This window comes from Ictalurus punctatus, chromosome 23, assembly GCF_001660625.3.
Source record: "Ictalurus punctatus breed USDA103 chromosome 23, Coco_2.0, whole genome shotgun sequence".
In the NCBI taxonomy this organism is placed as follows: Eukaryota; Metazoa; Chordata; class Actinopteri; order Siluriformes; family Ictaluridae; genus Ictalurus; species Ictalurus punctatus.
This window is the reverse complement of record NC_030438.2, coordinates 19352724-19380706: the sequence shown is the minus strand read 5'-3', so window position 1 is coordinate 19380706 and position 27983 is coordinate 19352724. Positions and strand designations below refer to the sequence as shown.

General features: G+C 42.4%; 2 protein-coding genes across 5 annotated transcripts in view; one reads left to right on the top strand and one right to left on the bottom strand.

Moving 5' to 3' along the window:
• dnase2 (deoxyribonuclease II, lysosomal) overlaps nucleotides 1-5929 on the top strand; it is an 8064-nt gene extending 2135 nt beyond the window's left edge. Inside the window, exons 5-7 of the mRNA XM_047150119.2 lie at nucleotides 36-200; nucleotides 2806-3030; nucleotides 3788-5929. Of these exons, the coding sequence (XP_047006075.1) occupies nucleotides 36-200; nucleotides 2806-3030; nucleotides 3788-4179 (782 nt within the window). The 3' untranslated portion in view covers nucleotides 4180-5929. The remainder of the gene's footprint in view (nucleotides 1-35; nucleotides 201-2805; nucleotides 3031-3787) is intronic.
• Nucleotides 5316-27983, bottom strand: rgl2 (ral guanine nucleotide dissociation stimulator-like 2). Of its 4 annotated transcripts, none has more exons than XM_017452973.2 (21): nucleotides 27795-27983; nucleotides 26818-26983; nucleotides 17270-17317; nucleotides 16407-16487; nucleotides 15921-16087; nucleotides 15723-15776; nucleotides 15142-15332; nucleotides 14817-14932; nucleotides 13243-13458; nucleotides 12315-12418; nucleotides 11896-11980; nucleotides 10940-10996; nucleotides 10757-10843; nucleotides 10621-10653; nucleotides 10400-10521; nucleotides 9725-9814; nucleotides 8673-8766; nucleotides 8140-8367; nucleotides 7301-7415; nucleotides 6649-6848; nucleotides 5316-6156 (listed from the first exon to the last, which is right to left on the bottom strand). In XM_017452973.2, the coding sequence occupies exons 2-20, from the start codon at nucleotides 26977-26979 to the stop codon at nucleotides 6667-6669; spliced, it is 2232 nt and encodes a 743-aa protein (XP_017308462.1). In that variant the 5' UTR covers nucleotides 26980-26983; nucleotides 27795-27983; the 3' UTR covers nucleotides 5316-6156; nucleotides 6649-6666. The 4 variants fall into 4 exon arrangements, with proteins under 4 accessions (XP_017308462.1, XP_017308463.1, XP_017308461.1 ...); XM_017452974.2 differs by having other exon boundaries at nucleotides 6685-6848; XM_017452972.2 differs by having other exon boundaries at nucleotides 5316-6848.

Here is a 27983-nt window from a genome sequence, read left to right as displayed (position 1 = left end):
GATGATGATCTCCAGCTCTCTCCTCTCTGTCCCAGGTGTGGTCCTGTTCAACAGCAGACAGGGCTTCTGGCTGGTCCACAGCACTCCTCATTTCCCGCCTCCCAAAACCGAGGGCAAGTTCTCGTACCCCAGCTCAGGCATCAACAACGGGCAGAACTTCATCTGCGTCACTTATCCTCTGGAGCGCTTCGACACCATCGGTAAGAGATGAAGATTTAAACGTAATGATGTGGGCACGCACTCTCAAAGGTTCTTCAGTTGTCCCTTTGAGGGAACTCTTCAAAGATCCATGTAGAACCCTATCACGAGCAGTGTTTTAGAAGGCCGAGAACACTTCATTATCCAGCAAACCGTTAAAAATACCACCGAGGAACCCTTATTAAAGAGCGAACAAGGTACCAAGAGCATCGGATAATTACAGGTTCTTGGCGTCCCCAAAAAAAAAGGTTCTTCTGTAATTATTTAAAGCTTCGTTGGGTTATTAAGGGTACTTAGCCTTGACAAAGGGTTCTTTGAGGGTAGTTTAAGAGTTTATTGGATAATTAAGGTTTCTTATTCTCCAAAAAAAAAAAAAAGGTTCTTCAGAGGTTCTTTGGATAATTATGGGTTCTTTACTTCCAAAAAGTGGTTCTTCGGTGCTTATTTAGAAGGTTCACTGGATAGTTAAGGGTTCTTTCTTCCAAGAAGGGTACTTTTAGGGTTGTTTAAAGGATTTTGGAGGTGCTTAAACATTTTCATGGATTGCAGCCGGACTATACAGTTCAGTGCGTAATTGCTGCGGAAAAACGGGGCGTGCAAACTTTTGCACTCATCTCTACACTACTGTGTTATGTGAGTGTAGATCTGTGATCGCTTCTGAATGAGAGAAAAAAAAAAAGGGCACTTTTCCCCCTCAATTTTGTCCTGAATTAGAGTGTCGTGGGACGACGTGTGATAGGACCTCCATCGATCACCTTAAAAGCAGATCAGGCCTTGTTGCCATAGTTACCATGAGAAAAATTCATCTAATTGGCAGTGTAACCATAGAGACAGCACCATTCTTCCTGTAGGTTATGACTTCGTTGTCAGGTGAGTGCTGTTATGTTGATGGCACTTCAGACCTACACGTTATTGTGCTGATTGTCAGCTTTCAGCCCCGAGCCTGCTGTCGAACGCAGCCGCACCTTTTCACGGCGGCTGAAAAGTCTAGTCACGTCTGTTCGGATCTAATCACGTCTGATCATCATGCAAAGCTGAAACAAAATGTCACCGCACAGAGAAAACACCGCGCTCTGCGGTGAAATATCCGATCTCTGAGAAAATCGTTCGCTCTGTTCGAGTCGCGTGTGTTCCTGTCGACGTAAACAGAGGAACGTCGTGAAATGTGGAGCTTTGAGGGTCACCACAAAGACCTCAGTACAATAAACATCCATCAATGCAACAGAAGAATCAGGAAAATTGTGTTCTTCACCTGTTCCGTTAAGGCAGTGGTTGCCAAGTCTGTTCCTGGAGATCTGCCTTCCTGAAGACTTTAACTCCAACCCTCATGGTGCCCACCTGACCATCTAAACATTGCCTTCACAAGCTCTTGATCAGCTTAAACAGGTGTGTTCGCTGTTGGCTGGAGAAGAACCGTGCAAGAAGGTAGACCTCAAGGAAGAGTGTTGGTGACCACTGCTTTAGTGGAACTTTAAAAGTCCTCTGAAGAACCCCGTCCATCATTCGAACTCTTTTAGGAAGGAACCCTTAACTATCCAGAGAACCACTGCAGAACTGTGTGAAGTACTAAGAGCGTCGACGTTCTTCAAGGGTTCTTTCGAATGTTATTTAAGGGTTCTGCGTAAAACTGCAGGGTTCCTATTTTCCAAAAAAAGGTTCCTTTATTCTTCTTTTTAACAGTGCATTGGATAATTCAAGGTTTTTAGCCTCCAAAAATGGTTTTTCAAAGGTTCTTTAATGGTTCATTGGATAATTCAGAGCATGTGGATTCCGAAAAAAGGTTCTTCTTGTGCAGCTTGTGTGGCTCAGCTGTTACGCTATAAGATTTAAGATGGTACATTTTCATTTTCTTGTTGCACTTTGGTAATATCTAAAAAAGCAAAAGATACAAGATATAGGATGGAATGTAGAACTAAAAAAAAAAAGTTCTACAAAAAGTTCACGGGTTGTAGAAAAACTGTGTTCCTGAAACGTTTGCCCAGTTCAAAAAAACAACAAAAAAAAAAAGTTCCTGGTTTCTGAGACATGTATTTCACAGTACGTTTCTGTGTACCAGAGTAGGCTGTAGTTGCTGAAATCAATCACGTGTATTTGAAAAGGTTCCAGAGTTTCTGGAATACACTGGACTCCTGGGTTCCTGAAAATGTGCCCGGGTTCCTCAATAGGTCCCTGCGTTTCTGAACAGTTTCTACAGTAGGTTCCTGAATACTGTAGGTTCTTTTCCAGGAGAAAGTTGCAGTGTTCCTGGGAAGGTTCTTGAGTTCCTGAAAAGGTTCCTGGGTTCCTGAATAGGTTATCATTTCTAGGTTGCAGTTGATTCTTGATGGAAAAAGTCCCAGGTTTGTGAAAATGTGCCTGAGGTTCCTCAAAGGTCCCCTTGTATTTGAAAAGTTTTCTGAGAAGTTTCCTGAATTGGTTGTAGTGGCTGAAAGATTCCAGAATATTTGAAAAGGTTCCTGAACAGGTTCCAGAGTTGCTGAAAAGCTTCCTGGATTCCTGAGTTACTGAAAAACTGTTCCTGAGTTGGAACCTGTTCAATGATCGAATATTGTAGTTAATAATAATAATAATAATAATAATAATAATAAACACTGATGTGTTCCACAGGTGAACAGTTAACAATAAATCAGCCACACATCTATGACTGTGACATTCCCAAGTCCCTGGCCTCCTCCGTGCCCACCATGGCTGAGCTCTGTAAACACCGGCATGGGCGGAGAAACTCCAGCGTCACAGACAGTTCCTTCTCCTCGCCTAATCGCAGCGTCTCTCTGCTCTCACTGGCTGGGACAGAGTTCATCAGCTTCGCGAAAGGAGCTTCTTTTGAGAACGGTAAGATGATGATAATTAATAATAAAAATTCAAATAAAAATATTGCAAGTTATTGAGAGAGCTTTCTAGTTCCTGAAAAGGTTCCAGAGTATTTGAAAGAGATTCTGGGTTCCCGTACAGGTTCCAGAAAAAAGTCACTGGGTTTTTCAAAAGTTTCCTGGGTTCCTGAAAAGTTTCCTGGGTTCCCGAATCGGTTCTAATGGCTGAAAAGCTTCCAGAGTACTTGGAAAAAGTTTCTGAGTTCCTGTAGAGGTTCCTGGGTTGCTGTAAAAGTTCACTGGGTTCCTCAGCTTGTTATTGTGCTCCTGAAAACATTCCTATGTTCCTGAATAGATTATAGGTTCTGTAAGATTCTAGAGTACTTAAAGTTTTCTGGGTTCCTTAACAGGATCCAGAGTTGCTACAAAGGTTCCCAGGTTCCTGAGCAGGTTCCTGGATTGGTTCTGGCTGCTGAGAAGTATTTGAAAAAGTTTCTGGAACAGATTCCATATTTGCAGGAACACACTGGAATCCCAGGTTCCTGAAACTGTTGCCTTGGTTCCTTTAAAAAGGTCTTGGAGTTTTGGGGGACAGAGGTCCTCTTGTTTTTGAAAAGTTTCCTTGATGGGTCCCTGTGTTCCTCAATAGGTTCCTGGGTTCCTCTTCTGTAGCATCACTAAAACAATTCATTTGAAACAGATAAAAACCATTTTGTCAGCAGATTGTTGTTCTGATCATGTGGATGTAACTCTGACTTCCCCGGTGCTGTCCGGTTCAGACCTATACCATGGCTGGGTGGCTCCCACGCTGCAGACGGACCTGCTGGTGCAGTTCTGGCGTCGCTCCACCGGCGTCCTCCGGTCCGACTGCTCCTCCAGGTGGAAGGTTCTGGACGTGAACCTGCTGTCTCCGGGCGGCCGGGTCACCTTCAAAGCAACGGAGGATCACTCCAAGTGGGCGGTGAGCGCGGGAGGAGGACGCGGACTGAGGGGCGGGGCCTGGGTGTGCGTGGGGGACATTAACAGGAACCAGGCGGAGGAGAAGCGAGGGGGCGGGACCGTGTGCCGGAAGGATGTTGCCGTGTGGAAGGCGTATCGTGCGGCGGCGCTGAAGTGCGAGTCCTGTACGGGCGAGGAGGAGGAGTGCGAGACCGCACGGCTTTACCGCTGACATCCAGACACGTTTGGGTTGTACATGTTTCGTTAAAAAAAAAAAAAAATTACTATTCCGTCAATCAAAACGATCTTTAATAATACTTTATTACATTAATACATTAACGTCATGGCTCGTAGTTCAGCGGCTTGAGAGTTTGAGCCGGTTTAAAATTTCCATGCCTTAAACGAGACTTAATCAGACCGACTGTTTTAAGTCATGAGATCAGATTCACGAGGGACGTTCAGATAATTACCTAGAGCGCGTCCTCACCGGGGATTCTTTTTATTTTTTATTTTACTTTTAATGGGAGCATTAAAAAATTTTCAGCCAAGAGGGGGTGCAAACTTTTGCACTTAATGGTACATTGGGGAAAAAGCGCATTAACGAGGTACGCCGCAGTGCTAGTTTTTATTTTTATATATATTCATATCGTCTGTAGTAGTCGCTGTTGTTCAGTTCTCTTAAAATGTATAAAAGATCAAAATATATTTAAATACGTGCACTAATAATAATAATAATAATAATAATAATAATAATATATCCCCTCTCCAAAAATTATTGACATGTAAATCTCAGGTTGTTTTTAGTGCTCGATCGGCCAGCACTAGTAAACGGTACACGTAAATAGTAATAAACAGATGTATAACTCACAATTTTTTTTGCTTTTATTTAGCAAAAACGCTTCTGCTGTGCTAATCATATATGCACTCCGCTTATCAGTCTGGACGCTGGAGCTCTGCGACGGTCGTTTCTCAGGGTGCTGACCCTTTTAAAATCTTTCCCGTTTGAACGGATGTCGAAACGTTTTGTGTGTCATGTGATCAGGATTATCATAAGCGGTATTGTTGACGGGGTTAATGATGCAGTATTAATAAAACAATGTAAAGTGGAAACCGCTGAAATCACTGAATTTCTTCTTAAATACCGTCCTGATAACATTTAAAGATGCCTTTTAGTTTGTCCTTGTTTTTTTTTTGGGGTCACTAAAAGTCTTCAGGATCCGCCTACTCTTACACACAAGCGGCCGATCGCTGACCGTGTCCAGGCGAAAGTGCGGATTTCTCGTTCACTCGCAGAGGAAACACGGAAGAAAAACCTCCCGTTCCTCATATACAACACAAGCGCGGTACACAAAGAGCCGACACGTACCGTATCAAAATGAAAATTTATTGCGTACAAGAATAGATGGTATACATTTGTGCATAAACCCAGCTATTTATTTATTTATTTATTTATTTATTTATACAGAGGTGAATGTACAACATAAGCTTATCCTGAGCAACACGGCAGAAGCGAGAGCACCTGATAACAAAGCACTTGTTACCAAATCAAAACCCCAAAACCCCAGACCCGGTTCCTCTGCCCTGCGCTGAGCCGAGAGCTCGAGTGCTTCGGTTCGGACCAGACTTCAAGAGCATTCGGAGCAGACGCACGTCAGCGGCGCAGGGTTCACGAGAACGCGAGAGACGGCTTTGACGTGAAGCTAGAACCGGAGCGTTACTGTACACGTTTACATTTATAACACATTCAAATCGAGATTATTTACTTAGTGTTGCATCTCTCCGTGAGCTCCGTGCATCCAACATCCTTAATAATAAACGACCGAAAGCTTCATCGCCGCGTGGATACCGAGATCCTAAACGTGGACAGTGTTATGGGTTGCTGTTAGATCGACATCTTTAAAAGCTTTAGTCAGAACCTCGTGTTTGCATACTTGGTTACAAAGTGGCAGTGAGTTTTTTTTTTTTTTTTTTTTTTTTTTTTTTTTTTTTTTAAATATCTTTTTGCTTAAAATAAAGTCACAGGAGGACGTTAACGTGCATTTGGACACGTGAGTGGTGGAGTTGCAGTCGTGGTTTCCTTGTCGCCGTTAATGCGGCGTTTTCACGGATTAGCTGAAGCTAATAAGGGTATGGGTCCGTTCGAGGTAGAAAGCCGCGACGCCGGCAGCGTGGCATCGTTCTCGTTCTCGTCGCTGTCCTAGTTGAACTTCTGAAATGCAAAAACCAGTGCAGAATTTAGCCGAGGCAGCCGATTTACATCGTCAATCACGTTAAAGTCATACTCCAACGGGTTTAACCTAATATCTACACACCACGTGTCTAGTGCACGCGTGATCACCACGGACTCCGATTTCGACACGTTTCTGAATTGTGCTGCTCGATAAACTTCAAACCCCCAGCTGTTATATACGGAAACAGTAAAGTTGTGAGGGCGAGGCGAGCATAATAGAATTTTTTAGCAGCGTTTCGTGTAATTTTCCAACAATGACGGGTGAGACTTCCATTACAGGTTTTTTTTTTTCTTCCCCTGGCTTCAGGGAACCGTGTGGAATTCCTTGTCCGAGGCGATCACACGAGGACGACAGACGTCGTAGTTCGAGATTAGGTTAAAAGATAAAACGGAAACACTGGAGTATCCCTTTAAGCGTTTCTCCCATATGTTACTACACACTATGGGATTTTATTAGAAACGTTACTCCACATGTTTGTCTCTGTTGTGTTAAAAGAGTGCTCGGACCAGCCTCCGCCCCTTGGCCTTGATTCGTGGAAAAGTTGCGCAGGTCTCATTGTTCAGCGACGGCGAATCCACCGGCGTGTTTCCTCCTCGTCTCCTCAACAGGAAGTCCGTGCTAGCTGAGCTCATGGCGTAGAACACATTTCCTGTGGCGGGTATTGTCAGCTCTGTCCGTTGGGACAAATAAAGAGGATTCGAGTTAACATGCAGATTAAAGTGCAAAAGTTTGCACACCCACGGAAAGAAGAGGTTAGATAAAAAGCGTCTCTTTATTACTGCAGGTAACAAAATGGCGGGAGTGTTCATGTAGCGTATTAAAATGATATTAAAAGTATATATATATCTGGATGTCGTAGTTTGCAAACTTTTTGAAAAGGGGATGCAAACTTTTCAATTGACATCCAGAGATAGATATAGATATATATATATATAATCAACTGGTCTTCCCTAGTTCCCACACAAAAACAATGGGGGGTGCAAACTTTCGCTCCCAACTCAGATTTTCCATTACACTAACTGATAAGGCCTACTTATGAATAAAAAGGATTGATTTTTTTTTCTTTCTCTTGACTACGAAACGTTAAGGACGTACAGGACGAGGAAGAGGTCCGAGTGTTACCTTTTCCCTCAGGAAGCAGTTGGATGAGCTCGTATTTGGAGGCCTCTCGGGGGTCTTGGTTATGCTTCTCTAACGCCGAGCTGATCACAGTGGGACTTTTGTCATTGCTACTAACCTGAGGAGAGAGAAATCAAACAAATCGGGGGGGGAAAAAAAGAGAAGATTGATAATACAGTACAGAAAACAATAAAGTGTCGGATCTCATTTACGACCCATAGTTTGCTGTGCGCTAGTGTTTGTAATAGAGAGATATTAAAGTCTTTATTACATTTCAAACTCTTTGGGGTCTGACATTTGGAGCTACGATGCTAATGCGGCTAAAATGAATGGGAAGTCTGTCTCTCGAACAAATAAGCAGTTTACATTACGCTAAACTGGTGGCTATAAGTACTTCTTATTTGGCGCGTACAGTACATTAGCCTTGTAGCTCCAGGGCAAAAATAGCAGTACATTTTGCATAACTGAACTGGAAGCTGACTCCAAGCTTATTTAGATCTAATGTCAGCAAATAAATAAATAAATAAATAAATAAAAAAGGAGAATAACAATGGCCCACATATAGAGCCCTGTGGTACACCTTAAAGAATATGTATGTGTTTTAGAGACATGCTCATTTATTTTAACATGGTATTACACCATTACAGCAATAACGCAGTTTGCGTTATGTAAAAACCGGTGGCTATAGGTGTGTCTTACTTGTTAGCTACATTAGCCTTGTACGTTAGCATCCTGTGCAAAAGTAAAAAAAACAACAGAAAAGAAACATGGCATGTCTTTGATCGGCTACGTCAGTATTCGCTGAACGATTGTAGAACAGTGCTGCGGTTACGAGGCAGTACCAGAATGCTGCGGTATAAATTCCCATCGTGTAAATCCATCCGTATCTTGACGATCCGCATGTCTGGCCCCGCCTCCGGTGCGTGATTGGACGGCGCGTTTCCGCACGAGACGGAGCGCCGATGGGTTTTGGAGACGTTATTAGGTGTGCTCGATGCAGTGGGGGTGGGGTCAGTGGGTTGAGAGGACGATTCGACATCCAGACAGGAAACGGAAGGGGATTTCATGTGCTAAAGAAAAAAAACAAAACCAAAAACGGAGGTGGAAATAAGAGGGACAATGATGATTATACTTACTGACATCATATAAAGGAATTTAAGGTGGTCCATGGAGGCGAGGAAGGAGGAGATAAAAAGACAAGGAAGAGCATGAAGAGTTCAATTCTGTTGGATTTGATCTGAAACCGTCCTTTATCCAAAAAAAACAGGAACTAATATATATAAAAGTGCTGAGTGAAGACTAAACGCCATGATATGAGTGTAAATAACTCAATGGAGTGACAGAATTCAATCACGGTGTGCTCTCTGGTCTTTACCTTGGCAAGCCTGGAGAGTAGATGATTGACAGGCGAAGGGAAATCAAATATTCCATCGGCATCCATGCCCGAGCTTGTCACAGCGGAGAGAGTGCTGATGGAGAGAGAGAACGAGGGAGAGAACAGAACAATCTAATTTGTTACAAACCGCACTCTCGTCAGCGTGCGGCGTCTGCGGGATTTATCCTGAACAGACAGAAAACGCGTGGATTTCCCCGACTAAGAGCTCTAATACAGGAAGGCTTTGGAGACCACACACACACACACACACAGATTTCTGCACACACCGCACTGTCTGAATAAACACTTTACCTTTAAAATGAATTGATATAGCTGTAGTACATGACGTAGGTGTTTTAAATGTTTTGTGTTGTAAATTTTACACTCGTTCGGATTCATTCTCACGTACTGTGGTATTAATACTTGTATCAGTTGGTATTTGTGTCTTGTACACGTCTCTCCATTTTTAAGCTGAGACATCCCCGGTATTTCTGTAAAAACACCGATTCGCACGAGTTCTTTTAGTGATGTCACCAGTTGGTTCACCAGTAGAATTATTACACTGTTAGAAACACAAAGCACCTATGAAAATGAATTTCCATTTTAAACGCACCTGGCAACGCTGACTGTTCGGTCCAAGCAACATGCGCTGTGCTGATTTATACGTGGGTGTTGGGAGGTGGGAAAAAAATGATAATCACACAAAACCGGACTCCGTTCATGTCCCGAAGCTTCGTATATCGGATGGATTATAGGATGAGTCACGCTCGAGGTTCTCCACCCTTTTTTGCGCTATCCTTCGCACTTCAGACGCGATTATACGGCAGACAGAGGTGCACTCTTGCGTGTTGTTGAAAGCGTTGTGCTTTAATTGCGCGTTCATGGCGATTCTGTACTTTTTCCACACAGAATGCGGTCTAATTACGCTTAAAAACTGCCTCGCAGCTTGGTACATCTATTCCTGCGTGGGTTACAGAGTGGGCAAGTATATAGGAGAATTATAAAGTGAGTGTGTGTGTGTGTGAGAGAGAGAGAGAGAGAGAGATGCTTACTCAGGACACTGCGTGATGATAACGGTAGGATGCGTAAGACGTCCTGGACCCGGTTCCCCCTGAGGCTCGATCAGGTTGGACAGTCTGTAGCTGCATCAGAACATCACACATCACGTCAAACTGATCCCATTGCGAAAACTCTCCCTAACCTGTTTGAGTGCCGGTACATGTTTAACGTCATCTAACACTACCCTCGAAAGTAGGAGGGGTTTCTCTGGGGATTCAAAGACTAGCGATGAGTCAAATATAACCCCAACGTTTAAAAAAAAAAAACACGTAACCCACGAAGGGTCAAGGGCGCCAATACTTTAATATCGTACACAGAGTAGAGAGGAATGAGTGACTCCTTTTCCGTGCCTTCGAATATTTTGTTCTCAGATCTGGTGTACAATGCGGCAGGGAGGATCTACGGCGGCGTTACGCTACACCCTGTGTAGTGAGCGCATGTAGTGGATAAGAATCCGGACGTGTTTTGACGCGAAGCTCGCCGTGCCGTAAGAGACGGAGACGAGCGTTCGACGAGCGATCGGTAATCTACTTGTAACTACTTCTAGCTCCGCCCACACGTCCCTGTCACGCGACGGTAGACGAAGTGGCGAGGACGTGTGCGATCGGGAGTAAGTCTACAGTGGTGGGAAAGTACGTTTGCGATTTTGAGGAAGCGTCAGCGCTCACCTTTCCTCCACGGTCAGCGCGGGGACGCTGTGGTACCAGTGCACGAACGACTCGTCCGTACGGAAGGTGCTGTTTCTGCAGGACAACTGGAGGAGACGGATTTTAGCCAGAACCTCAAATTCCTTCAGGGACGAGAAAGCAAAAAAAAAAAAAAAGAGTCCATTTCCGATACACTTCCGAAAAAATGAAGCAAAGCAAGACTAGAAAGGAATAAAACTCACTCGTCGCCGTTTGTCGAAGTTGATGTAGCCGTTCTGAGGAAAATCGAATATTTATATTAACAGAGTTATATTGGTTTTTTTTGGGTTGACGTATCAACGATGTCGGGTCTGATGGCGTCCGTGGTGCGTGTCTCACCTCTAGTCTGTCTTTGACCGCGGCGTCCAGCATGGTGAGGTCGGTCAGGAAGATGCCCAGGTACGGCACGGTGCCCTGAGCACTGGACTGCAGAATAAACACGGACGTTTTTGTACTCGTTTCTCGACTTTTATCCGCACTCTACGTGAGTGGGAGAACTTATCATCGCTGATGATCACTCACCGTGTGTCTTCTGTTGTTGACTTTAGTGTCCAGGTTAGCAGATTTGGAAGTGCCTTCCTGTGCAACATCAAAGTGTGTTAATCAAGAGCGAGAGGTACGATACGTGTTTGATTTATTCACCGTATGGACTGTGATTTGTGATTGGTCAGAAGAGAAGGCGTCGGTCGATTCGTTTCCTATAACGACGGCTCGGACGGTAGCGCGGCTGCAGATGGCGGGTTGATATCAACGCCATCGTTCTCACTAATACTCGCTGTTATTCTTCATCTAACATCTATGGAAGGAGTCTCCGGTGTCAGCACTTTGTAACGTCTTCGGGACAGAGGACTCGACACTTTTCGCGGTTTCTCGGAGACGTGACGAGCTGCCGTGACGTACGTGATGGCGGGAACGAACTTATTTTAGTTCCACGACGTGAAACGGAACCGTCAGCGGATGTAAAACTACGACGTGTCATTCTTCACTAAATGAAAACTGTAATCGAAGGCGAATCGCCGTGATATTACAGGAATAACGAGCGCTGTGTCGAAAGATAACGGACAGTGGCGGGGTAACAGTATCTCTGCCATCTTTTAAAGACGTCCACACGGAGCTGAAGCCAGTGTCCCTGCCTACTGCTTTGTGATTTTGGTCTTTTAGTGAATCGATACAGAAACTGACCACCGTGTGCAGAAATATCTGCACAGTCAGCGCATACATACTGACTACTGACACATCAGGGTGTTTTTAAGTCTGCTGATCGCTCATGCTAACTCGAGCATTGATTTTCCCCCACAGGAGCTCTCCTGCTAGCACAAAAAGACACCGTCCGGGCTCTTATCAGATCTTATCCGATCCGCCTGTTTTTTGTTGTTGTTTTTTTTATGTGGACACGTGTACGTCACGTGCGACATGGCGCGTGTGAGATCCCGTGTAACGTCTGAACGCGAGCCTTCGTCTCCGTGTACACGACTCACTTCTTTGAGCAGCTCTCGGCTCTGCGAGTAGTTGTCTTTCTCCGAGAAGATGGACGCCAGTTCCTCGTAGCGCTTCACCGCCTCCCTGTCGGTGTCACATCACACACACACACACACAGCTTTTAGTCTTCCTGATTCCAAACTAGCACAGGACTAGCACACCTGTAGTTTAAGGACTTTTGAATTAAAAACTAAAAGAGGGCAGGCTTTTCATGTTCAAACGATATTAACCCGCGTGTAAACAAAGTAGACGTAATTAAACGTCGATACTTTTCCAAACTGTTCCGCCCGGCTCCGGTCTAGACCGGACTGACAGCTCCTGGGAGTTTTAAGGGTTAAAACCGTCTCGGACCTTTAGGGGATTTTGTTTCCCGAGCCTGAGGCGTTATCTCCCGTGCGATCAGAGACGAGACACTCACCGGTCCGTCTCCTGCCACGTCTTCCTCAGTCTGTGGATGGGGTTACTCTGCAGCGCGGACACGATGGCGTACAACGACGAGAAGTTCTTCCTGATTCTGCACGCCTGCTCGGGAAACACCAAAAAACCCCAAAACGATGTTTAGACATACGGGGATGACACGAGCGTCCTCATGACTCCATGACAAGCACAGAAGATCGTTCACCAAAATAATGCAAAGTGGAACAGAGCTAGAAATAAGAGTAGGTTTATAGCTAGAACTTCAAACGCCAGAAATGAACTTTATCCACGTTTTGTAACCGAAGAAAACACCCCCTTAACTTGGAATTCGTACTCAACCAGAAGGAGTCGTGTCAACATGGCCGCTCACACCATGAACAGTGCATAAAACATCATTTTACTCCTTTAAAAGAGTTTATAGTAGTATTTACTTTCGATCAGTCACCACAGACACATTAGTGGGTTAAATCTACAACACTGCTCGGTGTTTTGAGAAAGTAAATACATAATCATAAACTCGTGATCACTGATGTTAGCTGGCTAGCTTGTTGCTAACTAAACACGCACTATCAGAGAGGCGTCTGAGGCGTTTGTCTAGGTTTCCGAGTTCAGACTTCCCACTTCTGAGTCGAGTCGATTGCGACACTCGAGTTCCTGTTATCACATACTAGTGCACCAACTCGTGTGAGAAGATAGTGTGCTGCTAGCTGTTACTTCATATAGTGGATTCGCTTCTACGCGGAATGATGTCATGCGGGTTTGGGAATTGTTTTCTTCACAGCTAAACCGTATAAGCTGAATTCTAGCAATAATAAAGATCCACGCAGTTGCACTGGTGTGTAATCTGCTCACATGGCCCGGATCAATAAATCCACTGCTGAGCAGTGCACAGTAATCTGAGGATTAAAGTGCTCATGAGGCGCTCGAACCTCGGCTACGCTGATCCATTTCTCCAGAAGGCGCGTCCTCTGCTGGGTCTTCAGCTCCGTCTGCCACAGGCACGAGGCTGTAACGGCGTTGGCCAGACGGTTAAACTGACGCACCGTGGCTCGGACCGACCAGCACACACCCTCGCGGCCCTTCTTATCTCTCTGAGACCACAGCGAGCCCAGACAGTGATACGGCACCAGCTTCAGGAACAGCTCCTAGAGGATCAGATTAAATTTGTTTAACTAACATTATTAACTGCATCGGCTAATATTAAGAAGCTATAACCGTAATACCAGCATTAATACACGCAATACAAGTAAAAGTGTAAAGAAATTTACAAAGGTAACCCTGTAATATTTTAACGTTTATTTAAATGTTTGCTGAAATAAAGACAACTGTATTAACTATAATTTATTCAGTTTTCATGGAAAAGTAGAGTAAATTCACATAAACTATTAAATTCAGTTATAGTGTTTACTACTACCACCACTACTACTACTACTGTTACTGCTATTACTATTATTATTACTACTACTACTACTACCACCACTACTACTACTGTTACTGCTATTACTATTATTATTACTACTGTTACTACTGTTACTACTACTACTACTACTACTGTTACTGCTATTACTATTATTATTACTACTACTACTATTACTACTACTACTACTGTTACTGCTATTACTATTATTATTACTACTGTTACTACTATTACTACTACTGTTACTACTACTGTTACCACTACTGTTACTACTACTGTTACTACTACTACTACCACTACTGTTACTACTACTGTTACTACTACTACTATTACTGCTATTACTATTATTATTACTACTGTTACTACTATTACTACTACTGTTCTACTACCACCACCACTACTACTGTTACTACTATTACTATTATTATTACTACTACTACCACTACCACTACTACTACTACTGTTACTGCTATTACTATTATTATTACTACTGTTACTACTACTGTTACTACTACTACTACCACTACTGTTACTACTACTGTTACTACTACCACTACTACTACTATTACTGCTATTACTATTATTATTACTACTGTTACTACTACTGTTCTACTACTACCACCACTACTACTGTTACTACTACTACTATTATTATTACTACTGTTACTACTACTGTTACTACTACTACTACCACTACTGTTACTACTACTGTTACTACTACTACTACCACTACTGTTACTACTACTGTTACTACTACTACTATTATTACTACTACTGTTACTACTACTACTACCACTACTGTTACTACTACTGTTACTACTACTACTATTATTACTACTACTGTTACTACTACTACTACCACTACTGTTACTGCTATTACTATTATTATTACTACTGTTACTACTACCACTACCACTACTATTACTGCTATTACTATTATTATTACTACTGTTACTACTGTTACTACTACTATTATTATTATTATTATTATTATTATTATTATTAATAATAATGAAACAAAAGACAGACTTAAAGAGAAGGAAAGTGCACAGGATTCAGGATTCGCGTATAAATTGAAAGGCTCACCGTCTCGATCTTGGTCAGCTGCTCTGCTATGATGCTCGAGGGAAGAGCCAGGATGTTGGTGGCGTCGAACTTTGAAGGGTCAGGGGATGATGTTTGCTGCACACTATTTGCAGCCTCTAAAACACAGCAAGTACGTTTATGTATGCTCATCAGAAAACCATATTTAAACAAAACCGAATTCAGTTTCATTTGAAATGTAATTAAATTGAAACTTTTAAGACAAAAACAGGTTTTTCTTTTTCTGTTAAAAAGTAGAACTGACACTATTAATGTATTCTTTTTCACAACAGTTCCTAGATCACTGGGTGTAAAGATGTCTCTTTACTTGAAGTAGCGTCATGAATCAGGGACTTTTCACTGAGCTCCTCCGCGATCTTCAGCAGTCGACCTTTGACCTCTAACCCCGTCTGATCTGGCATCAGGGGTGCGAGGCGGAGCAGGCGTGAGGCTTCACCCAGTGAGTGGAAGTCCTCCGGGTATTCGCTCAGCCACGTGCTGAACACGGTGCACACTGCCCTGAACATGCACAGAGAGACAAAGGTGTGTGTCAGAAATCTCTGTAATAATAATAATAATAATAATAATAATTTTGATTCTTATTTTTAGCACTTGAATGTAATCAAGTTGAAAGTGGGATACATAAGCTTAAGCTTGCCAAACAGAAACAAATACTTAGCGCAAAACATAATAACATTAAATAAACAGATATAAAATGCATAAAAGACATTTATTAAAAAGGAATTCTTATCAATAGCCAATTTTCTGCTATTAATAATCCATTAACAGATAATAAAGGGACCATGAGGATTACTGAACATGTACAAAGCCGCCACTTTACGACGCCTTTGTGGACTTGTGCAATAATGAGAAACTCCAATAAGAGTTCAATGAAGCAAAAACGCTCACTTGTTGAAGGTCTGGCGGGTGGGACTGCCGCTGTCTCCCGGTGGATATCCCAACCTAAATAACCGAAAATGCTAAATAAATGTCACAGCAGTTCACATCTGTACAAATTAACTAAACATACGATGCACTAAATCAACTCGTGTGCACATACATGACAGCGGCGTTTTTATCCATTTTTCGCCGGAATCTGGTCTTTACCTGTCCGTCAAGATGTCCAGCACCCTCTCAGTGGTGGTGAAGGAGCGGTAGGTGGAGAGGAAGATGGAGATGAAGGACGTGTCCTCCATGGAGAAGGAGTGGAGGAGGTGAAGGACCAGCTTCTCCTCTGTCCCGGCCTTTACGCACTGCGAGCGGTGACATGACGACTGCAACGTGAAAGTGTGTGTGAACGCAACGTGTAAATTTTAGCGCCGCGACAGTGACGTTGGTACACGGTACTCGGGTACGAAAAAAAATGATCGCTCACGAGGACATTGATTAAAAATGTCAATGAATGCAGGATTAAATTTTACAGCGTGCATCAAATAAGGTATCTCACCTCCTCGATTTGTGGAAGAACAAACGGCTCGGGAAGTGTGAGGTTTGAGCGTCATTTGATTTCGCCTACCCGACGGCGCTAACAGCTTAGCTGCTAGTCAAAGATTCGCTAGTGTATGATTCATTTGCGTCGCGTGCGGGTTTTACCTGCGTATTGTGGTCGCCGTGTTGTGGCTTCACGATCACCGTATAGATGATGCCCTCCTCCTCCTTCTCAGAAACGGTGGACTGATACAGAGACAAAAATGAATAAACAACAATGACGTGAACTGCGGTCCGTTCAAAACTTCCTCCCGAGTCCCAGCTGAACCTGTCACTTTAACCAAATGGAAAATAATCTATAGGAAATGACTAAAATGGCCTAGGGACCAGGCCAGGATTTCTGAATGTGCATGAATATGAATTTAGAAATGCTACCATGTTCTCTTTCCTCCTCGAATACTGCCTAATACTGTGACTACCGCTGAGACCAACTTGGCTAGTCAACTAGCTAGCTAAATCACCGCTAGTAAACTAGCTCACATTAGTCACAGATTTCAGTGCCAGAGTCTTAATTTGCAGTGCTAGTTTATATAATGTAATAAATATAATGCTAGCGTCAAAACCAGTGAGTTTGTTCCTCACTAAAATGAGCTACTGTAAGTTAGCAAACTAGCAAAGGATCATGGAGGTCAGGTTATACTGAGAATGTCTCTAGGACTTTTGTGGCGTGTTAACAAATTTGATCCAAACACCAACATATATATATATTTAAAGAAATCGGGGAAATTGTACAACTTTAATTTTTAAATCATGTTTTCGAGTTATGCTAGTCAATGCTAGTAAGAAGCTATAACATAAGCGCTAACGGCTGCTGGAGCATGTCGCCGTCATTAGATCAGATACTTGATGTCTTGTCCTATTTCCTGATATAATAGTGCTATATTCGTCACAGTTAGTCACTGAAGAAATAGATTTTGATCTGGTCTTGTTGAAAAAACGTTCTTGTACGGAGAGAAACGTGGGCTCACCAGGTTGAGTGGACAGTACCAAGTGGTATTCATGGGGGAGGCCTCAACCTGCGGAACACAGCAGAGACGTGATTGTGATTAAAAGCGTTTGTTATATTCATACGTGTTTTTAGGATTAAACATTGCACTGTGTGCGTGTGTGTGTGTGTGTGTGAGAGAGAGAGAAAATGTGATAAACATTCATTTATGAACAGGATCTCTGCAGGATTGTATCTTTCACATGAGCGAAATAACACGTCGGGCGTTGTGCGTCCGCTTAAATACGAGAGGTCCGGGCCGATGCGAATTCAGAATAAAATGTTCATTTAGCACCCACGGTGTGATTTTCCTTACATTAGGAACGGACACACATTTTCGAATTCTGGATCGTGATTGGTCGGAAGGTGTTGATGAATTTTCTATAACAGCAGTAGCGCAGCTGCAAATCGCAGGGTTATATCAATGCCCTCGTTCACGCGTTTGTCCAACGTGTATGGAAGGAGTCTCCGGTGTCAGAGCTTTGTAACAGTCAGAGGTAAAACTGTGATTTCTGACATCTTCAGGCGTGTCTTATTAACTTCAAGAAAGAGAATAAAGAGAGGGGAGGCGGGTGAGGGAACGACTGCCTATAGCTGCTATAACGTAAGCGACAACAGGAACTAACGTCTTCCATTAACTACAAATGGATAAAAGGTACATTCTTTAGTGTAAATCCACGTCATCGCACCACCCCATCACTACTGTAACAGCACCACACAGACGGTTATATTTCCAGGTAATCACACACCAAGTTTCTTTCAGGTCATCCTTTGTAAATCACCCACAAAATATCTACTAACTGCACACACAAATGATTCTCTTTATTTAGGTTTTTTTTTTTTTTCGTAAATCAGTAAATCAGCTCCAAATCACTTTAGGCATTTGAAAATCACTTTGCTGCACAACAGCTGGTCGGTTAATCCCAGACTTTAAACCACAGAACAAATCACACGGCGCTCCGAATACAACCCGAAGCGCAGCGCAGGCACAGAGCGACAAAGCACCGCTTTCATTCCGACAATTCCTCCTTTCACTCGCAGGCGAGTACGAACAATGGAAAACTGTACGGCGTTTAACACGAAGGCTCTTGGAAAGTGTGTCACGTTAGGGAAAATGTAAATGTGTTTGTTGGATGAACTGTTTCGCATTCTGCCTGCTGAAAAACAAAAAAAGAGACGGGCGGGGGGACGGGGGGGGGGGGGAGTGCAGAACTATAGAAACGTGGTCATGTATTATTCTACAGTTATATCGAATTGCTCGGGGCGCCGGACAGTATTTTCCACCATGAAATATTCATGAGACGCAAAGCATGACATCACACACACACACACACACACACACACACACACACACACACACAATCACAAGCACTGATAAGGTTTTAGTTACATTTTCAGTACAGTGTTTATACTCAGCACCGCGAGATAAAATCATTCTCTAGACTAAAAACGAAACATCTTGAGATTCATGTGAAAAACAGTACTGCACTTTAAAAGATTTAGAACCCTTAACTGCGACTCGGCTGTCCCTCTGAGGGAAACGATGTTGGGTCTGTGTAGAATCCTACAACGTGAGGTTTTCCTGTTAGGACGTTTTCCAAGAAGAGCCCCTTAATTATCAAAGGAACCTTTACATGACTCGTAAATTTTTCCTAATATTTTTATCTGTCGGAAAAGGTTCCAACTACAACCATTTTTCTTTGCAAGCTATGAACCTTCAATTATCCAAGCAGCCCTTAGAGAACCCTTTTTCTAAACACGTGCCAAGACAGTGGAGCTAAATATAAAAAAAATTCCAAGAAGAACACTAAGAACTCTTAATTATCAATCGAACCTTTACATAACTGCTAAAGAACCCTGTTTTTCCCCTAGTATTTTTCTCAACCAGAAAACGTTCCAATTAGAACCCTTTCTTGAAAGCTAAGAACCCTTAGTTATCCAACCAAGCCTTAGAGAACCCTTTTTCTAAAAGAGTACCAATTATCACGACAGACGACCTAAATATTACCCTCCCCCCCCCCCCAAGGCTGCATGTATTAATAGGGTATGTACTATATGTAATACAAACTTCGAATGATTGCTCATTACATCCTTTTCCTCTTTGGGTTCTTCAGGTGAATAATTAATGAATGGGTCTAGTTTCCTAACTTGGAACTCTTTCTGACAAGGAAACACCTTCAAAATGTTCCCCAGAGAAACACAGAGCATTATTTTGCTTGTATTTTTCTCATTTGTAAGTCGGTTTGGATAAAAGCGTCTGCTAAGTGAAGGAGTGTAAATGTAAAATTAAGGGTTCTAGATTCGAGTGTACTTTTTTAAAGAGGAGTTTAACGTAAAAAAAATACATTTAAAAAAATGAATAAAATCATTTAGTGTCATTTCATTGTTCGAGCATCTTGGAGAAACAGTAAATGTCCCAGAACAGCCTCCATCATTCTTAACATTTGGGGGGTTTTTAAAAAAAAATTTTTTTTTATCTGAACCACTCGGCTATTACTTTAACTGCATACAAACTCTGTGGCTTTGCATTTTGTTTACATTACAGTAACACTACTCTATATATTCAAAGTTTTGCCCTGAACTGACAGCGTGTTTGCAATAAAAAATCAATAAACCTCACATAATGTATTTATCATCGTGCGAATCAGGCCAAAAGTCCAAAGTGCAGCTAAAGGTACGTCGTAACGATGGGAATCTCTACTGGATCGTACGCGCGGGTATACTATAGTACAGTGTCGTGAAATCTCAACCGAAATCCCACGTGCTTTTCACACGAAAAGGTTTTCCATCAGATCTGTGTATGAATGAGCACAAAGGAGAAAAAAAAGAAAAAAGAAAGAAGATCATTCATTAATCCTAAACATGCACAAGCATCTTGACATGCGCCATAAAGTTCTGCCCCCCGGCTGCGGTTCAGTTCTTATAGCTGCAAAAATGGGAACGCGAAACTTACTCAACAAGCCCAGACTGGTGAAGATCTGCCAACTTCCTGGAAATCCTGCACAGCCTGTGACAAAAACAACACTGCGTCCTCATGAGCCTTGCCTCAGCTGAATCAACCGCGCTTATTCCTTTTATCTTGACTTTTCTCTCTGCTGGGAGTTCTTTGTCTCTTTTTTCTTCTTTCGCACACACACACACACACACACATACACAATGTGGAGCTACACAAACACACCTGAGCTTGTAGCTAAGACAACCCCCTAGGTTCATGTCATGAGGGCACACCCATAATACACACACACACACACACACACACACACACACACAGTCTCCTGACTTCAGAGCGGATAAACCTGCCAGACCAGAGCAGACTGGAGACAAAAAGCAGATTATGCTTTTAAAGACATTGTTCTTCTGCTGCGTTTCTTCACAGTGACGTCCCCGGTGAAACGCTCGCGGAGGACGTGTCGCTCTAAGCGTTTATTGTTCTCTTTTTTAAAGCAAACCCTGTGATCGTTTACAAGCCGGCAGCGTCACCTCTGGCTCAGGCGACATAAAAGACGAGCCGGTTAAGTAAGCGGCGCGTATTGACACAGCAGCCATCTCTGTGTGGCGTTAACGTGGACGGATGCCACGTCTCTGTAAGCACGGTGTTGATAACACTTCTACAGGGTCACGCAGATGTGCACACACCAGGATGAGCCGCGCGATTAATCTTATTTGAATCGAACAGTTAACCCTTTAAGCACGCAGTCTTCTTTCTACACCCCTGCCCTTGTATTTACAGTTTCACTGTAGTCACCGGGGGAATAAACGCAGATTCGATCACCTTAGCGAGGCAAAGAAGAAAACAGGAAGTGCATTATTAGACCATAGCAATCTGTCAGAGATGACCATTTTTGATTAGGCAAGAACCACACGTACACGTTAGTTCCTGTTCTCGCTTACGTTACAGCAGCTATAAACAGTCATTCCCTCACCAGCCCTCTATTTATTCGCTCTCCTTTAGTACTTTGACATTTAGCAATTAGCATCAGCTCCTCAGCTTTTCTTCTCGATAATAGAGAAATGCTCAGCTGTAGTATATGATTTATATATATATATATATATATATTTAAAAAAAAAAAAAAAAAAGTAGAGGTGGATCAACAGGGGGTTGTGTTTTTTTCTTACAAAACAACAACAACAATAACAACAACAAAACCCTCACAGACTCACTGTAAGATTATGAGGACTTAGTAAAATCCCACAACGTAGTAAAATGTCCAGCACTGATTTAACACTTCAGCACTTTTCCTTCTATTAGTTCTCTTGTTTTATTCTGCCTCACGTGGAGGTCACTACAAGCATTGGGGATTTTGCCGTACATGTGCCGTACTGGATTTAAACCTCAAAGCAGCCTCTTAAATGTATAATAATGTATAATAATGTATAATAAACGCTGTCTCGGTGAGGTGCACGAGGCTGAGGAGAAGTAAGGCCGTGGAGACCCACTCGGAGGTGTACGTTTCACGCCGAGGTCTCTCCTTCTAATTGTGGATGAACGTCTGGACCTGCTCTGATCTCGTTTACATGCTTGGTGGATATTGAATTTTGTGATATTTGAGGAGCTTATATTATCATACAGGTTCTTCCTCTTGTATTGTCGAGTACTGATAAGGGATATGAAATGACCAATTACAGTTGACGCTCACGTATAAGACCTTGTCCGGAAAACAGCACCTCCCTAACACAAACCCCTAACTCATCCCTGACCACTCCTCACCCCTCACTAAAAACAAATTAAATTCTGCACTCACACTGGCTCTTACACCTCGAATCCGCGCACTGTTTCTCTACAACTCGGGTACAGATCTTGTACGGTAGCACTACTTGGATTGTCTTTCCTCATTTGTAAGTCGCTTTGAATAAAAGCGTCTGCTAAATCAATAACCACCATTTTCAATGTAAATCTGAAGCAGGTTTCGGTTTTATACTAAAGGTTAGCTAGTTTTATAAGGGGGAAGCGCTGTTATACGATTAAAATAGGCACGCCTCGAGTATTTTTAAACAAGCCTCCGTTTTACGGAAGTGGTTTTTAGGATGGGAATTTTCACTCTACTCACAGTACTCGAGTATCATTTTTCATTACTCTTTCCATCCCTGGTGATGAACTGTAATGGCTCTTATGGGGGGAGGGGTTTCTCCCTACTCTCATCACCTCTTGTATGCTAACCGGAACAATGGGGGTCCTTGACTCACCCCTACGCTGAATGGTTTCGTCCATTTCACACACATTTCACAGATCGTTCTATCCAAACACAACGGTTAAAGAAAAACCCAAGCGTTTTCCAACCTAACGTCTATCCTCTCCAGCAGTGTATATGTATTTTGGGACATGGACAGTTTGAAAAGGCCGGGCAGGGTGATTTGTAGAGGATTTATGAGCTATGTTGGATTAATCACTCGTAACAGACCATTTGTATGAAACACCAATAATCTTGTGTACGGATCTGTTTACAGTTCAACGAAACAATACCTGTGTATTGATTGAACTTTTGATATACAGTACATATAAAACAAAGAGTCGAATGTAGTAAGAAAGTCTTGTATTGCATTATATGTTTGTTTTTTTTGCTTTTATGGTGGGTTTCACCTTGAATAAAAGTCCCACTGTGCTGAAAGAGCCTTGTGAGTCTGTCTAAGGCTACAGGAAGTGCATAATAAAGTGTGGACAAACACAGGAAACAGGACATGCTGTTGTGTCATGGTGCCTATTTTCCCTCTCTCTCTCAAACACACACACACATACACACACGTTACAGTCATGTACACTGCTTTAGCAGCGTCCATGTTTTAAACAACATCACAGACAGTTATTTACAGATCCTCTCTCCATCTCTCCATGAATCCATTCTCTTTGTCTTGCTTCCTGTTTCTTCAAGTTGCTCTCCTCTGTTCTCACGCTGAACTTTTCCCTAGTTTTCCCCCCTACCTCACTCGCTCAGTGAATCCGAGTAATACTCCCGATCCAGGTTTTGCGATCGCATCCTTTAATATTTAATCCCATATTTGCATTAGGAAAATTGACCGGCCTCAGTTCGGGAACAGGAGAGGCGACACGGTGCCATCAGCCTTGACAAAAATCGGCTCTTGCCATCAAACCGTCTTCCTCTGAATGATTTATATCATCGTGTAACATCGCTTAAGAGGTTGATAATCGTTAACCATCAGACATGTTAAATCATACACGACAAGAGCTGTTCAATATACGTAAACAGGAAATAAACAGGGAAGAAAACCAAACTAGCACGTTTTGTGAAGCCCTGTTACGCTATGAAACATTAATTAGGCTATTCCATTCTTAAGCCGGATACCCAGCGAAACAGTGTTTTTTTTTTTCCTGTGTAGATGAATAATTATGTTTTTAAGATATTTAACATTAATTTTAGGCGTGTTTAAAACTAGAAAACTAGAGCACGATTGCTGGTTTAGAAAAAAAAACCAACAACAAAACCCTTATCCATTCCTTTCGAATTAACGTTGTTATGTGATATTACGAAATGATAAGTAACCTTAAATGTTCAATACTAACAAAAACAAGTATAAAGGTATTAAAATGTTTAATAGACTTGAATTACAGGGCTGGCTCGCTGGTGTAATGGCTCACGTGTGATTTAATTTTTCTCCTGTTTTCGGGCACTTAAAGAGCAATGAATACTATTTTATAAGCCGGGCTAGTTAAACTAGCGAAGCCTTCTTCCCGGTACGAAGCCTTGAACCGAACATTGCATAAATGCGACCGGTGTTCTCTCAGACGTGTCTGGAATAATGACCACTGAAGGACGTTTCTCAAGGTCGTCAGTTAAATCAGCCTTTAGTAAAGTTCCTGCAATGCGCTTTCCTCTGACATCATTTCAGTTGACCAGAATTGCACATGCTGATGGTGACACACAAGCCAAGGACGCACTGGAAGCCGATCTGGGTCATCGGCGGCCTGTTTTTAGCCAAACCGGGGCTCTAGACATACATAAGTATGACCCGAGGCTTTCTTCTAATTTACACATTCACCCTGGCGTTTTTATTAAAGGCCGAGCCGTGGTGCGGGATCCAGTTTCAGCGTGTTGACTGTTCAAGTCCCTGACTGTGTCATCTGAGTACACAGCTTACAAAAGAGCCACTGTATTACACACCAGACCCCATTGCTTTAGACCCATGAGGCACCGAGTCATGTGACCCGACAGGAGGGAAATGGCCGTGGCAATCTCCCCGCACCGAGTTAGTGTGACTTCTTTTTTTAGGTTGTGGAATCAAAGTGTTAAATGAACTCTGAGCAGAGAAAAGTTATGAAACAGACGCACGTTTCATGAAACTGAGCTGAGAAATGCTCTTCTGGGATGTCTAGTTACATTTAACGCAACTTTAGCCTCTTAAACTTTCACTTCATGGCTTAGTTAGTCATCTTACCGCCTATTACTCAGTCATTACAGTGAATTATTTAAATAAATAATTCACATAAACAACTACAGTGATACAAATACATTCACATTTTACGTTTATAGCATTTACTAGGCGTCCTTAATTAAAAAAGTAATCCACAGACGTAATATCTTTGTGCAACGTTCATAAATAAGTCAGGGTCTAAGAATACTATAAAGCTATAAATCCTGCTATGATTTCATACCGCGTGAGTTTTTATTAGTGTTTAATTGGTGAATAGGAACGTATGTAATAAAAATAATTTTAAAAAACGAAGAGTTTTTAAGGATTCTTTGTGTGGCTAATTCTTCCAAATAGAACCATATCTAGCTATTTGAACCTCCTGAAAGTCATACAGCGCTACGCACCACAAAATGGTTCTAAAAGCCTAAAAATCATCTTGACCACCTAGAATTCACGACAGAACGCGTGTGAACAGTCCGCAATTCTGACATTTATCGCTTCATTTACTCACAATGTTTCTCAAAATGGCGGAAACCTATGGAAATTAGGTTAGCGACCAATGCTAAGTGTAATTACAGTCATGACGTGCGTTTTCTTAGTCATTAACCTGCACATCTGAGGTAAATGTTGACATTCCTGACACGTTTATATAGTTTTAATTATAATGATGTCTTTCGTTTTCTTTATAACAGACTATTGGCTATGTCGCAGCTAGCTAACGTTGTTTTGCTAGTTTCAGTTGCCTAGCAACAGTGAACGCACAGTGAGTGTATTCCCATTTCTATCTGATCACACCTTTTAGGGTCTTATAATAGTCCTCTGTTGTAATAGTATAATAAAAGTTCTCTGTAGAATTTTTGTTGTATCATTAAAGTTTAAAGTGGAAAGCTTTCTTAAGGCCTAATGCTTGGAACATTTTCTGAATGTTGTAAGGTTCTCCACAGAACGTATAGTATAGTATGATGGTCCTGTGTAGTAAATATATCACCAAAACTCAGGATTTGGGGTTGGTTGGTTGGTTGGGGGGGCAATGGATATCATAAAGAAGGCAAAAAAATATATTTGTATACATATTTGTTTTTGTACAATTTTTAAAAGGGTTCCTCATAGGTTCTTTGGATAATCAAGGGTTCTACCTGGGGTTGTACATAGAAACAGACCGATTAATATTTTAGGGTTATGGATTAATCTTTGTTCTAGGTGTGTACTTAAGTAGCGGAGGTATCTGAGAGAACAAAATGTCAATATAACAAATTTTTATCACTGCATGTTAGCTTGTACCATGATATAGCATGTCTTTTTGGGTTATCACATCATTCCACAGCTTGCCTGAGAACCTAGCAGCTGGGTAATGAGCAGAAGGACCAGCTTTATGCTGATAAGAACCGTACTGTCTGCCATACTGTTATAGTCAGAGAGGAGAAGAGGCACAGAAGAACAAAAAGGTTTTTCACCTTACTCGAGACATAGCCTAGCTTAAATGGGAACAAATTTCGTCACATGAAACACATTTAAAAAAAAAAACAAAAAAAACAGCAGGCAGGCATTCGCAGTGGCAACGGCGGTAAAACTGGGCTGTATTTCACAAAAACCTGAAGCAGTACAGTATAAATTGCCCTAAACTGCACGTCATCAGCCGTGTAGCTAGCATTGATGTGTGTGTTCGGAGAAAGTATTCATGCCTTTTCATTTGTCTTAAAAATAAGTTATTGTGCAATGCTACAATGTTATCCCACGATCTCTGAAAAGCTTACAAATACGGTATTGCCATACAGTGCACCAGGCTATTTTTTTTTCTTCTGTTTTTTTTTTTGTGTCATTTTTCTGACCCTGAAATAAGCTCCGCCCCCAGCCTGAACACAACCGTTCAACTCTGATCAAGCTGAATGTTCCATAAAAAGAAACTAATAAGGCATACATCGTTTCAATACGTGACATGTGATTGCTTCCTCAATGTTTTGAATTAGCTCTGAAAGCAACTATGGCGACACTAAAAGTTACAAACCGCCTCTTTAATTGGGAACTCATACTAACTGTTCTAATCCGGCAGAGAACCGGAATCACTAAGTTACAAGTGCTCGACTTTATCGACTGCAATGATGAGGACGATGATAAGGAGGAACAACCTGGATGACGAACAGCCATCCCAAACGTTTTCCGTCTCACCTGAGAAGAGGAGGTGCGTTCTCCGGCATCCTTCTCCTTCGCCAGCTGACCAGGAGGACCTCCGGTTTCCGGCGTGAGGGGACGGTAGCCGATGAGAGGGACATCTTTTGACCCCACCTCTGGCAGATCCACCCCGCCTGTCCTCATACTCCGGTGGAGCATGGCGCTACACACACACACACACACACACACACACACACACACATATTGGTTGGGTTAGGAGAGCTTAGTCCGTGCGTGATAAGCCAACGGTGCCTGATGGAACATTTGTTTACACGATTTAAATTTCCGTACTCTGGGCAGAGAGTTCACAATTTGAATTCCGACCCCTCCTTGCCTTTCCCAGTTTCCTTCTGTGGTATTTTGATTACGGTACAGATAGGGATGGTTTGGGATGATAAGGATGCAGAGACAGAGCTCTCGCTCACGAATGATCATGAGATGAAGTTAGAAGATATAGGCTTTTAACCGTAGCTCTTGTTCGCTTGTAGATATATGACTCACACAGTGTGATACTGAGAAATACTTACCGGTAGTAATCTGTAAACCTTGCTGGAAGTCTGTAAAGCACATTTTTAGAAATCACACATACACATCTACTATTCTTCCTGTCTTCCTCTTCGCAAACGACAAAAAAAAATATATATATATTTATGCATGACTTGGCAGCACAGTCGTACTGTAGGTCACACCCGACATGAATCTAATGTCCTCTTTGAAAGCGCACAGAGGTTCCGGCTGACATCATTCATACGGGAAGTTCATATAAACTGTAAACTGTAACGCTTTTATGGCAGACCAATGTCTGATGTGGGGGGGATTCAGACAGGGACGTGTCCTGAATGACAATTTCCCCCAAAATTGATCAATTAAGGTGAATCAGAGTGAACTCAGCAACCTGGTCACTGCTAAAACTTCATGCATATAGTGGAATAAGTGCAGGCAGAAATGTAAATGATAGAAAGCAAAAGAAATACCTGCTAGTGTCTGAGCACTGCGTCCATCCGGTGGTTTATGCAGTCAGTAGTGAAGTAAGTGACTCTGAAGCTCCATATCTCCCACCTCCTGATCGCCTGTCACTGTGTTATCGTGTGACTGCAGCGGAGAAGTGAACGTCGTGTTGAACAGGACACACACACACACACACACACACACACACACACACA